Source organism: Myodes glareolus, chromosome 9 (assembly GCF_982192425.1).
Source record: "Myodes glareolus chromosome 9, mMyoGla1.1, whole genome shotgun sequence".
NCBI lineage: Eukaryota > Metazoa > Chordata > Mammalia > Rodentia > Cricetidae > Myodes > Myodes glareolus.
Genome location: NC_142034.1, coordinates 17,891,791 through 17,904,869, shown reverse-complemented (window position 1 = coordinate 17,904,869; position 13,079 = coordinate 17,891,791). Strand labels below are relative to the sequence as shown.

Sequence of the window (13,079 nt, the reverse complement as noted above, 5' to 3'; positions counted from 1 at the left end):
TCAAGTCTGATGGGAGTCAGGGATGGGGGATGGCTGTGAGAGGCACAGCAGATTGGAGCAGGAATGAGGGAGCTGAAAGGCTGCAGACTGAGAAGCAATGGGAAAGCAGAGGAAGCTGGAGGGGAGGGGATGCCAACTGTGTGTGTGCGTGACTATTTGATGCTACCTAATTCTCACGTAAGGTGGGGGCACCGGTTTCCTTTCATAGATGTAGATGATGAGGGCAGATCACAGCTGGCACCACAGATGCTAGGTGCTAGAGACAGGCTCTGGATCAGAATGGACTGACTTTATAGACTGTTATCGCAGGCTCCATTCAGAGGAAGGACTAAGAGCCAAAAAGGGCCAGCGAGAAACCTAATTCATCACCACAGGAGAGTCAGTGCCAATTGCCAGGCGTGATCCATCCTGGGCATCTTGCCCAGTGTCGGGGAGTTTCCTGTCATGAACTTTCCAGACATCCTATGACCTGGGATTGGGAAAAGCTCTCCTCTGGGATGTGACTTGTTTCTCATTCTCCATGTGCTCCCTTCCGTCTGTCAGCTGATACTGGCAAAAACGCCGTGAACTGTACCTACAAGAATGAGAACGACTGTGTCGTCAGATTCCAGTACTATGAAGACACCAGCGGAAAGGCCATCCTGTATGTGGTTAAAGAGCCAGGTAAGTGAGCCCTGAGGCTCTGGCCCTGGAGGAAAGAGACTACCTTGTTAGGCAGGATTTTCTATAGTAACCCTTTCAAACAAAACAGGCCAAAGAGGTGAGGGGTTATGTCATTTAGAATTAGTAAGAAAGGGACTCACTGGGGCTGGAGAGATGGCTCGTGCGTGATTGAGAGCACTTGATGTTCGCACAGAGGACCTGAGCTTGGTTCACAATCACCTGCAACTCCTGCTCAAGATCACACACCCTTCTGCTGGCCTCTGTAGGCAATGGCTCTCACACACATAACTCTGACACAGACACAAACACATACACACAGTTAGAAATAATTTTTTTTCCCCAATATGGAGGCAGGATTTCTCTGTGTAGTTCTGGCCATCCTGGAACTTGTTCTGTAGACCAGGTTGGCCTTGTACTCAGAGATCGGCCTGCCTCTGCCTCATGAGTGCTGGGATTAAAGGTGTGCGCCACCACTGCCTGACTAAAAATAAATCTTAAAAAAATAAGGTGACTTGTTAATTGAGGAGACAGAAAAATAAGGAGAGGAAGGAGATGAATATGAATATCTCTAAGAGCAATATACAGCCTGGGTTTTTTTTTTTCCAGGTGTTGCTATCAAGGAGTACGGAACTTAAGTTCTAGGACCGTACAGTACAGGACTGTGTTATACTGTGGGATGAAGCGTACATATTAGGGATTGACCACAGCTTCCTGCTCACCACATAGATTCTCGCCATCCTTACCCTAGTCTAGAAAGATATTATTCTTACCCTAGTGCATCCCTCTGTGTTACGGAGGGCATTAGGTCTTTGCTTTGGGCTCTACTATCACTTTGTCTTTTTGTCTCGCCATCTTTGTTGGTGTTCCTGTTGAATAACTTACCCAAGTCGTCTGGATTGGGATTTAGAGACTGGCATCTACTATAGTTAAGGGGAGCAAAGGTGATGATCATCTGGGATGGTCACAACCCTGGAGGATTACTTGGTACATTCTCTGATAGTACATCCATTTCTTCACAGTGGAAAATGGGATCCCAGGTCTGGTGACCTACATTACTCTTGGACTTTGTGGTGCTGGAAGTAGAACTGAGGCCCTCACGCAAATGCTGTATTTCAAAGTCACACCCTCAACCAGGGGCCAGCATTTCCTATTGCCTCTGATTTGACCCAACTTCCCGCTATTTCCAGATGTTCCAACTTGGAGCAGCATAGGCAGCTGGGATCCTGAGTGTAGAAAGATATTATTCTCTTTCCCGCTATTTCCAGATGTTCCAGCTTGGAGCAGCATGGGTAGCTGGGGTCCTGAGTGTAGAAAGATATTATTCTCTTTCCCGCTATTTCCAGATGTTCTAGCTTGGAGCAGCATAGGCAGCTGGGATCCTGAGTGTAGAAAGATATTATTCTCTTTCCCGCTATTTCCAGATGTTCTAGCTTGGAGCAGCATGGGCAGCTGGGGCCCTGAGTGTAGAAAGATATTATTCTTACTGCCTTCACCATCCCATGGTCTTGCAGATGTCTTTTTTTTTTTTTGAAGGGCTGAGTCACTGCAGGGCAGTAAGGAATATCTCCAAATGGATTCAGTCACATGGAACAGGCCTCCGAACTGGGCCCTTTTCACTCTCTAATAGGGCTGCCAGAAAAACCACGATGTGTTCCATGCAATATTTAGTACACACACACTAAAATAGTAACTTGTTTATCGGAAGTCAAATTGACCTGGACTTCCTATACTTTTGTTTACTAAATCTGCCAACCTTTCCAAGGCTGTGTGTGGACCACTGTGGGTCCCCTGCTGTGCTTGTGAGGGTCCTCCAGAGACAATTGGTACTTATTGTCTCCTGCCTTCGACCCCTAGTGGGGACAGACTGTTTTTCTTTAGGCTTCTACCTGTGTTGCCCAGACCACCACGTAAAGATTTCACTTTGAGGTTTGAGGGTCAGCCCTACCCCAAGCTTTCAAAGAATTCACGGTTGCTTTTCCCAGAAGAACTGAGACCCTTTGCTCCTGGTAATTTGGACCCTGGAACCGCACAAGCTCTCTCCAGGAGCCCCTTAATTATTGATAGGTTGTAATTTGCTGGGTAGGGAAATGGCCAGAGTGGTTTGTGGTGGCGGTTGTTTTTGTGCAGTGTGTGGTGAGCTAGAGTGTCTGTTTAGAGAAGAAGGTGGGAGACAGAGTGGAAAGTGGGCATGACTTCCTTCCCAGACTCATCAACACCCATATATATAAACACCTGGTTTCATAACACTGGAGGTTGCCAGTATGACATCACTTGTTGGACACCTGAGGCTTATGGGAAGCTGAGCTCTACAAAATACAATCAGCTGACCCATGAAGGAGTGACATAGCTTGTTTGCTTTGGTTGTTGACTTCGGGGTTGAACAAAGAAGTCAGCTTCCAATAGGGTTAAGATGACTAAATATTGTCCTGGCTGGCAGGTATCCTGGTCTGTAAGGATGCTGAGAAGGCCACCAAATTTATAGCTCTCGGGGATGTAAGTATCTGGACCAGGGAAAGAGACACAACTGCCAATGGGACAGTAAGCGAAAAGGCTCGGTATGAGAGTGTCGTCAGGGACAAGGGAAGACTAGGAATGAGAGCGTCACCAGGGACAGTGGCAGCTAGTGTTGATGGAGGAGTTCATTTTGTGCCGGGCACTAGCCTGAGCTCTTTAAATCTACTTAGCTTAGTCTCTGCTCAGCACAAGCTCTTGAATGAGTGTGAATAGTTGTTCCATTTGAAAGATGGAGAAACAGGAAACAGACACCCAGAAAGGTAAATTTCTTGAAGGTCAGATAAGCAAAACAAGCATTAAAGCCAGCATTCAAACCCAGGCATTCTTGGCTCCAGAGTGCCCAGTGGCACAGATCCAAGGACAAGTCACACTTTGCCTGTGCTTAGGGAAGAAAGGGGAAAGAGATTAGGACTTTGGTAAGCAGAAAACAAATAAATGTTCTGAATATAAAAAATATACTGCTCTGTAGGGATGTGAGTTCTAGTATTGGCAGGTGTGTGTGTGTGTGTGTGTGTGTGTGTGTGTGTTTGTCGTGCTTTGGATAGAGGCCAAAGCTTTATGGAAACACCGTGATTAGTCACCCCCCAAATCAATTTTTTTAAAAAAAAAAAAAACAACTGATTTTGAGATTTATGTGTCTGAGTGAGTAGTCTGCTTGTATGTAGATGCACCATATGCGTGCCTGGGTACCAGTGGCAGTCAGAAGAGAATGCCAGGCGATTCTTGGCTACCATGTGGGTGCTAGGAACTTAATCTGAAATAGAATATTAATCTGAAATAACAACAGGTGTTCTTAGCCTCTGAGCCATCTCTCCTCTAAGTTCTAAAGCGTACGCTTTGGTGACCCTACACTGAATGGCTATGATTGATTAAGCCTGGGAACCCTGATCTAGACCACTCAGGACAGACTGTTGCTGTCCTGAAGATTGTCCCCTTTTGGAAAGTGATGAAATTACTGTTCTGATTGTCCTATTTCTGGCCCTCTGTTCACCTGTTAAGACCTCATTCCTAGCCATGTCTGGTGACTCCTGCTCTCTGCCTCTGCCTCCCAGAGTGCCCCAAGGGTCCTGACATCCTGGTGGTCCTGCTCTCAGTGATGGGAGCCATTCTGCTCATCGGTCTTGCCACGCTGCTCATCTGGAAGCTGCTCATCACCATCCACGACCGGAAGGAATTTGCTAAATTCGAGGAAGAACGAGCCAGAGCCAAATGGGACACAGTAAGAGGCTGTGCCGGGCTTCGTGTTTTCTTAAGTCTTTCATTCAAGAAGTGAGGTTGAGGCAGCAGATGCCCATGGTGGTCAGAGTCGGCCCCGACAGCCATTCCCTGGCTGTCCTCTGTTCCAGACCTTGGGAGATGGTTTGACTGTCCTTTTGTCTTTACACTTCATGGAGTCCTCTGCCGTACAGTGAGCACATGTCATGATCACTGTCTGCACACGTAGGCTACTGTGATGATAGGAGATGCTTACCCTCCAGCGGAGGGAGACAGGACAAATCCACATCATGAACACAGAGCACACTGTATCGCTGTGAGAGAGTCCGAAGTTTAAACGCAAACAGAAAGTGACAGAAGAGCACCAAGAAGTGTTGTAAATGTTTTCGACACCCTCCTTTGCTTTATCTCTGTAAAAGCCCTTTTGATGGACAGTATTCCCATCCCATTTGATAGTTAAGGAAGCTGAGGGCAGAGAATTGAAGGAGCTTGCCTGGCACAGAAGGAATTAGGTGACTACAGGAATCACTTTCGGGGTCAACCTCCTAGATGTAGCTTCAGGACATCTGTTGACTTCACTCTCTCCTTCCAAACTGGGCTTCTCTGGGAGGCCCAGAATGCAGTTTATTCTGATTTAACCAAATGAGACTTAAAAAGAATGTTTGTGTGAGGGTGCGTGCGCGCCATGGCATTTGTGCTGAGGTCAGGGCACAACTTGCAGGAGTCATTTCTTTTCCTTGTGGGATCTGAGGCTCAAACTCAGGCTCATCACGGTGCACTGCCAGCGCTTTGCCCCCACTCTGCCGGCCTCCCAGCCTGTCAAATGGGCATCTGTGTATTTCATTTTAGTCTCTTCTCCTTCTGCTCATTTTATTTTTTCTGGGCCTACCAAGTGACTGTTTGACTCTAGAATGTCCAGGGTCAGGCTGAAACTTTGTTCCTGGTGACCCCAGACTTTGTATCCACTGGACCCAAGAAGCAGACGGAGATGGTTCTATGTTTCTATGGCTGTGTAGAACATTTTGAGCCACCAAGGGATCCAAGAATGTTCTAAATTTCTTGAACTACTATTGGGGGTGGGAAATTCATCACTTTTTGTTGGGAAGTAATTTTGGAAAGCCAGTGAAGGTCTTCTGTTTTCCCGAGTACACAATAGGTTTGTGGGTAGCCAATGATTCAAGAGATGAGATCAAGTAAGTTAGGAATTATTCCAGCAGAGCTCTGAGTTCTGACCCCTACATCTTCCTTTCTGGCTCACATCACCTGGCACTGCCTCGATGGAGGAGAAGACAGGGTAGGAAGAGAAGAAGAGATAGGAGAGACCGGGTAAAATGGCGTATTGTTTGGGGACTGCCGAGAGCTAATGGACATCACCACCAAGAGCTAGAGGCTGGATTAGAGGCCCTCAGAAGCAGCAGCGGGCTCGCAGCTCACCATCTTGCCTCTCCTTATTTCCTGTCCAGTCCCATCCTCAGAGCAAAGGTGTAAATGTGACACCAGCTGCTCCTGACAGTTCACTCTAGAGAAGGGTGTCCTGGGCTAAATTCTCAGATGATGTTCAACGGTTCAGAGTGAGGAAGTGCAAGGAACTGACCGTGAGCTTCTCTTGTGTTCTCTTTGCAGGCAAACAACCCCCTGTTTAAAGAGGCCACCTCCACCTTCACCAATATCACCTACCGGGGCACCTAACAAGAAGAGGTCATCCTTAGACCATTGTCAGACTACACCAGGGTTGTGGGAGTCTCTGCCGTCATGTTTACAGGGGACAGTATTTGTGGGTGGGATTTGGGGCATGGATCGGGATGGACTGGAAAATGTCACTGCGTGTGAGTGTATCTCTCTGTGTGTTTATAGATATGTGTGTGTTGGAAGTGGGAAAATGTATAATTTAAGACTTGTAATGTGTCCCCAAAGGCAGAGCTCCACAGCCTTTGTCCTCAAAATCCCCCTTGAAGGGATTCTCCCTGCTTGGCTTGAGGGGAACTGGAGGCTGAGTGGTGCCCTCAATATCTGAGAAGCCCCCCTGCCATGTCAGGTCCTTCTCCCAGAAGAGAGGGGCAGGGCTGAGGTGTTTCATTCCAGAGGAAGCAATGCCAAGTCTTGACTCTATACTGAGTTTCTAAGTTTCTGGTTCTTGGTCCTGTCAACAGTTACAGTAGGAACTGTGGGGCTTTGAAGCCCAGTTGTATCATTTGTGCCTCTACCCAGCTCCCCTCCCTCAGGCTGACGGTGGTGGCCTTCGGGGAGAATCGAGTCCTCAAGAGTTGCCTGCGTCTTTTGCCATCACCTCAGCCCTGCCATGGCTCTCTCATAACAAAAGTCCTTGCTACCTGGTTCTTTGGCATGAAGATGGCAGGGTCACTCAGGGGTCATGCATGGCCTGGGGACATGCCAGCACCTCCAAGCTCACAATGGCGGGATTTGTGTAGAAGCGTCATTGTTGCGGCCTCACTTCTTACCTCCCACTTCCACATTCCCTCTGTTACAGACTTTTGCTATGCACTGAGGAGATCGCACATGACCAAACGCTTTTCCCTCAGGGGAGAGATCTAGCCCCACTCCCCAAGTCTTCTGCTCCTCTTCCCAGGAACCTCCACACACCTCAATCCCTTGCCTCCGTGTGCTACACCCATCCATGGGGCTGACTGTCTTTATCTACCTCTTGGGTGTCTTGTGAAAGAGTCATTCCCATTAGTCTGCCCAGCCAAGTGTTGGGAAGGAATGACAGGCCAGTCGGGTCTGCATGTGTGGCCTGTTCTCCTGTGGGTTGCACGACCTCATTTTATCTCAGCCTTTAATCTGAGAGGCGCTAGTGCAATTTTATTTGATTCTCTCTGGGGACACCCAAAACTATGATGAGGTTCACCACTCTAAAGGAGCATGTACACACACACACTTGTATTATTATATCTGTGATTTCATGATAGCAGAGGAGAGCATAAGAAGCCCACAGACTGTGTGGGCGACAGGCACTCCCTTGGGGCATCATTCTTCATAACCTGCCTCTCACTTGCTGGGTTTCTAAGGGGTTCCCTCTTCCTGGAAGCATGCGAGGATGGGTACGTGGACATACTGGGCCTTTCTCGAGGAGAACAATAAAACCTGAGGCCTACCACCTAAAGAAAAGAGATCTATAACAGTGATCTTGATGAGTCCTGGCCTCAGGGCTGCAACTAAATCTTTTAAACTTTGAAAGCCACATTTTCCCCCCTCTGGAGTTTAGGGTTTTTTTTTTTGTTTGTTTGTTTGTTTGAAAAACGATGAGTTTGGACCAGCTACTTGGAAGGTCTATTTCAATTGTCAATATTCTTTTAACTCTTTTGAAAGACAGGGTCTCATGTAGCCCAGGATGGCCCTGAACTTGCTATGTAGCCAAGGATGACTTGAACTCTGATCTTTCTTTGCCTCTGCCTCTCAGGTGCTAGAATTACGGGCATGTGCTATCATGCCTGGTTTATGCAGTGCTGGGACTAGAACCTGGGACTTCACACATGCTAAGCGAGACCACTACCAACTAAGTTATATTCTCAGCTTTTGTATCAATATCCTAAAATGCTGGGATTGAATATGGCATCAAGCATGCAGCCAAAAGTCTGTGTGTGTATAAGGGGACTGGAATGTTGCTCAGTGGTAGAATGTTTATGGAAAGGCCTGGTTTGAGTCCCAGCACTGAAAACTAACTCTCTCTCTCTCTCTCTCTGTGTGTGTGTGTGTGTATGTGTGTGTGTGTGTGTGTGCGCGCGCGCTAGTGTTTGTCTTTCAGTTTTGAGATTTGAACCGCTTGGCTTTTACAAGAGTATATGTTATTCTCATAGCATTTCCGTGAGTCTCATTCTTTCTCAGAACCCCTACATCTGTTGGTAATGGGCACATCTAATGGGGCATTTAGATATCGTCCAGTTAGTTATTTCTTGTCCACTCTGCATCCATTTGCATTTTCACGTCAGGGAAGACCATCAGTAAGGAGTGGCTGATCTAGGTGTCAGTGCTGAGGACAGGCCTTGAGAACAGGAACAAGCCCATGACTGTCCTGCTTGTCCTTGGTTAGGAGGTAGGAATATGGTAGAGGATAAGTGAGGGACCAGGAAGGATGGTCACAGATCTAAGACGTTTAGACATTAACCATAACTTTTAGCTACTAAGGCAGAACCCATGAGAGTAGAGTGGGATTATCTCTAGAGAAGATGGTTTAGATGAGGAAACTATGAGAGGAAGGAGAAAACGTATTAAAAGGATGAGAAGGTGAGGGGGAATCTTGTCTGATTCTGAAATGATGACCAGCAATGCCTGTCAGTACATGGGAGTTCCTGTAGCTGTTTCCACCAGAGGCCAAGGATCAGTCTGTTTGGTATCATGAAGGTGACCATCTAAAGTTGTTATGGCATTGAGCAGCACAGCACAGAGGGATCGTGCCTTGTTCTTTTACAGGTAATTTCTGTCCAGTCTCAATGTCTGAGAACAATAAGAAAGGGAACATGCCTGCCTGACATATTGTTCCATTTGGAGTCATTTGTTTATTTCCCAGATATTCTGAACCTGCCCACAACAGCAAGATATTTCTCTTTGTCAATTTCTGGTTGAAATTACTTAAGCACCTTCCCAACTTCCTCACCACCTCCTCTGACTTGTGTAATGGAATTAAATGCGCTTTCCAAAGGAATTGGCCTAAGGCTACCCCAAGCTTCCTGTGTTGTTATTTCTGTTTTCTCTGGGTGCAAGCAGTGTCACGGCTTCCAGATGTAACAGAACGGTGAAGACTGTGGGTACTGGAGCTAGCTTTGGGATTCAGAACTTTGACATTTTCAAAATGAGAAGGTCATTACTTTCTAAGGTTTTGTTTTTCTTAAATTGTGGATTTTTTTTTCTTTTAGGAACTTTTGAAACCAAAGCAGAACAGACTGTCAAGATAGCCTAGGTTTTGCCTGTGCAAATTAGAAACCAGTGAAGGCCTGATGGCAAATTATTTTCAGGACCTTATATACCTAACTTCTACTTCAAACGGCGGGTGACAAAGGGTGGCCCTAGAACCAACAGTTGCAGAAACACCTAGAAAGTTTAAAAAAATTCAAGTTGAGGGGCTGGAGAGATGGCTCATGGTTAAGAGTGCTCTCTGCTCTTTCAGAGGACTGGAGTTCAGTTCCCAATCACCTGCAACTCCAGCTCCAGAGGATCCCCCACTGACTTCCTGCTGCACACACATGCATGTACATACAGACGCAGACAGACAGACGGCAGACAGATACACTCATACACACGCTCACAGAGAAAGGAAAACTGACAGCTCTTATCCGTGGGCCACAGTCATACATTCTGAGAAATGTTGAGTAGTTCTGCTGCTGTGGGAGTGTGGCCACGTAAACCTGGGGCGTGGAAGTGAGTCACTTCAGGAGGCCTAGTGCTACACGGTAAACCAAAGATAAGAGGCTGATCCAGGGCAACAAGACATAATTTTTTACAGTAAACCTTAAAAAAAATCAGTAACTAGAAGGAGTACACTAAAATAATGACTGAAACAGAGTACACAATCAGCAACATAGCTATTATCAAGTACAATATACTGTATACAACTGTGTTATACTTCGGCGGCAGCAGGTTCCTTTATATGCTTATATATTACATGATAGATATGATGTCACTAAGTGATAAGAAAATTCAACTCCATTATAATCATATGAATCCACTGTCATACATACAAAATGTTATCTGTCCTATAAGGATTAAGAAAATCTGAGGGGATGGGAACGAATAGAGAGACCAGACATGACACACAGAGAGAGAGAGAGAGAGAGAGAGAGAGAGAGAGAGAGAGAGAGAGACAGACAGACAGACAGACAGACAGACAGACAGACCTTGGGACACTTGCCCTAAATCGGAACATTCAACCATCAGATCCCTTTCCCCCAGCATTTATGGGACCCTGAAGAAGAGGAGACAGAAAGAGTAGAAGAACCAGAGGGGATGGAGGACACCAAAGAAACAAGGCCCTCTAAGTACGAGCAAAGCTCACATGAACTCAGAGACTGAGGCAGCAGGCACAGGGTCTGCAGGGGTCTGCACCAGGTCCTCTGCTTATATATGATTGCTTCCAGGTCGGTGTGTCAATGGGATTCCTGAGGGTGTGGAAGACTGGGTCTCTGGTTCTTGTGCCTTCTCGTGGGCTCTTTTCCTTCTGTTGGTTTGTCTTGTCCAACTGTGATGTGATAGTTTTTGTTTTACCTTATATTTTATTTTGCTGTATTTTATCATTATCGCTTAGAAACCTGTTCTCTTCTAAAGACAGAAAGAGAGTGAATCTGTGTGGGAGAGGAGGTGGGGAGGGACTAGGAGGGGTGGGGGAGGGGAAACTGTAATCAGGATATATTATATGAGAAAATAATCTATTTTCAAAAAAGGAAAAAAAAATGAGGGTGGAGCCCAGCAATCTGTTTTAACGTGCTGCCCCAGTGATTCTGCTGAACACTTGCTTGAGAATAATGAACTTAAGAATACTTACTAGCCATTGCTGGTATGTATGTGTTTTTCTGACATAGAAGTTTAGCATTAGTTCAGTTACTATACTGTAGACGTTCACTGGTGGACAGGTTCAGAAAACCAGATACTCATTTAGACAAAAAAAAAAACTCTTTAAAAATTTCTTTTAAAAAATTAAATTTGTGTGTGTGTGTGTGTGTGTGTGTGTGTGTGTGTGTGTGTGTGTATGCGTGCATGCATGTGTATGTGAGGTTGGTGGGAGTTGGGTCTCTCCTATCAGGTGGACCCTGAGGATTGAACTCAGGGTTTGGTGGCAAGTGCCTTTACTCATGGAGTCACCTTGCCAGCCCTGAAAATGGGCTTTTGACTCATTTCGACCTTGGAATTCTTGAGTTTCTTTATGGTCACAAGTTTCTTAAAAACAAACAAACAACAAAAGCTAGAAGAAGCAATAGATCTGGGTCCTGGAAAACAAGCATACAGACACTTGACTATAATAATCTTCTCCTTTGCCTCATAAATTCCTTACATGACGGACATTTGGAGAGCACTGGAGAAATGGCTCAGTGGTTAGGAAGGCAGAAGGCACAGATTCAGTCCCAGCACCCACATAAGGCCACTCACAACTGCCCGCAACTCAGACCTCTAAGGGTCTGGTGCCCTCTGCTGGACTCTGTGAGCACCTGCACTCAAGAGCCCATACCCTGCTCCCTGTCCATTAAAAAGTCTGCGAGGGCATGGTAAAAAGGCCTTCAATCCCAGCACTTGGGGGACAAAAGCAGACAGATTTCTGTAAGCTCCAGGCCAGCAGGAGTTCACAGTGAGACACTGTCTCCCTTAAAAAATCTTTAAAAATAAACATTTGGGGATGGAGAGATGGCTCAATGGTTAAGGGCACGCACTGCTCTTCCAGAAGACTAAGGTTCAATTCTCAGCGCTGACATGGTGACTCAACTGTTTATAACTCCGGTCCCAGAGGATCTGATGTCCTTTTTTGGCCTCCTCAAGCACCAGGCATAAATGTGCGGTACAGACATACATGCAGACAAAACTCCCATACACATAAATTTAAAAACATTTTTATTTTTTGGTAACACAATATACAACATCATAAAAAGACTTGCGTGCACATGGACAATCATTTCCTGCTGAATCCTGTGGGATTTGTCACAGCCGTATCACCCTACGTGTCCAGTCTTGTGAGTCTCAGCGTCTTATTTACAGTTAGACGTTTGGTGACTAAATGTCTGGGGATGGGATTTTTGTGTCATTGTTTCTCTGACAAATGTTTGAAAAGAATACAAGGGGAAGAGTTATTTTAGTTTTGAGTTATTTTAGTTTTGAGTTCTTTTAGTTTTGAGGTTCCAACCCAAGGCTGGATGGATTTGTTGCCTTTCGGCAAGACAGAAACTCTGTGGTGGAAGGGCATGGCGGATACTGTTCTTCACGGTGGACAGAGGACGACAAAGGGCTGGGGCTGAGATGGACATTCAGAGGCACACACCTCCAGTGGCCTGCTTCCTCCAGCCAGGCCCTCCCTCCGAGTTTTCACCACCTCAATGCCATCAAATTGTGAATCTATCATAATCTGATATAAACATAACGTGAATCTGTTGATTAGATCCAGAGTCTTTACTATCCTAGCACCTCCCTAAAACCCCTCTGATTGCTGCAATGGAGAGGAGCCTGGGGCAAATAAGGTGTGTGAGGCGGGTTGGGGGGAGCTACTTTGTATCTAAATCCTAATATTCTGCCCTCAGAAGCTTATATCCATCTTCTAATGAAAATTTCAGTTAGTCCTTTTTCAAGAGTCTCCATGGTATAAACTATGTCCCATTGTGCAAGTCCCAAGTCTCCAAAGAGGTTCTAAGCTGGGGACCGCTGTGAAAAATATCAACAAACAAGGTGCATGTTTTAAGAAACAATGGGGACCAGTGTGATGATTCAGTGAGCACAGTCTGATGACTTGAGTTCAGTCCTGGAACCCACGGGAAGGTGGACAGAGAGAACCAACTCCACGACATTGTCCTCTGACCTCCACATGCCCTGTGGCCTATGTCTGTCCACACACTACCTGCACACACACACATAAACATTACAAAAATAATAAAAATCTCAATAGGGGAATTGGAGCATGGAAACAGCGAGACTAAAGCATGACCTTTGCCCTGCACTGGAAACCATCCTGTAGCTCTGAGTCCTGCGTCTGGGGTGTC

General features: G+C 46.1%; 1 protein-coding gene across 2 annotated transcripts in view; it reads left to right on the top strand.

Moving 5' to 3' along the window:
- Positions 1 to 9,066, top strand: part of Itgb3 (integrin subunit beta 3) — a 58,090-nt gene extending 49,024 nt beyond the window's left edge. For both annotated transcript variants that reach the window (XM_048445936.3, XM_087909881.1), the window contains exons 13-15: positions 544 to 663; positions 4,230 to 4,396; positions 6,016 to 9,066. In XM_048445936.3, the coding sequence (XP_048301893.1) occupies positions 544 to 663; positions 4,230 to 4,396; positions 6,016 to 6,081 (353 nt within the window). In that variant the 3' untranslated portion in view covers positions 6,082 to 9,066. The remainder of the gene's footprint in view (positions 1 to 543; positions 664 to 4,229; positions 4,397 to 6,015) is intronic.
- The last annotated feature ends 4,013 nt before the right edge of the window (positions 9,067 to 13,079 follow it).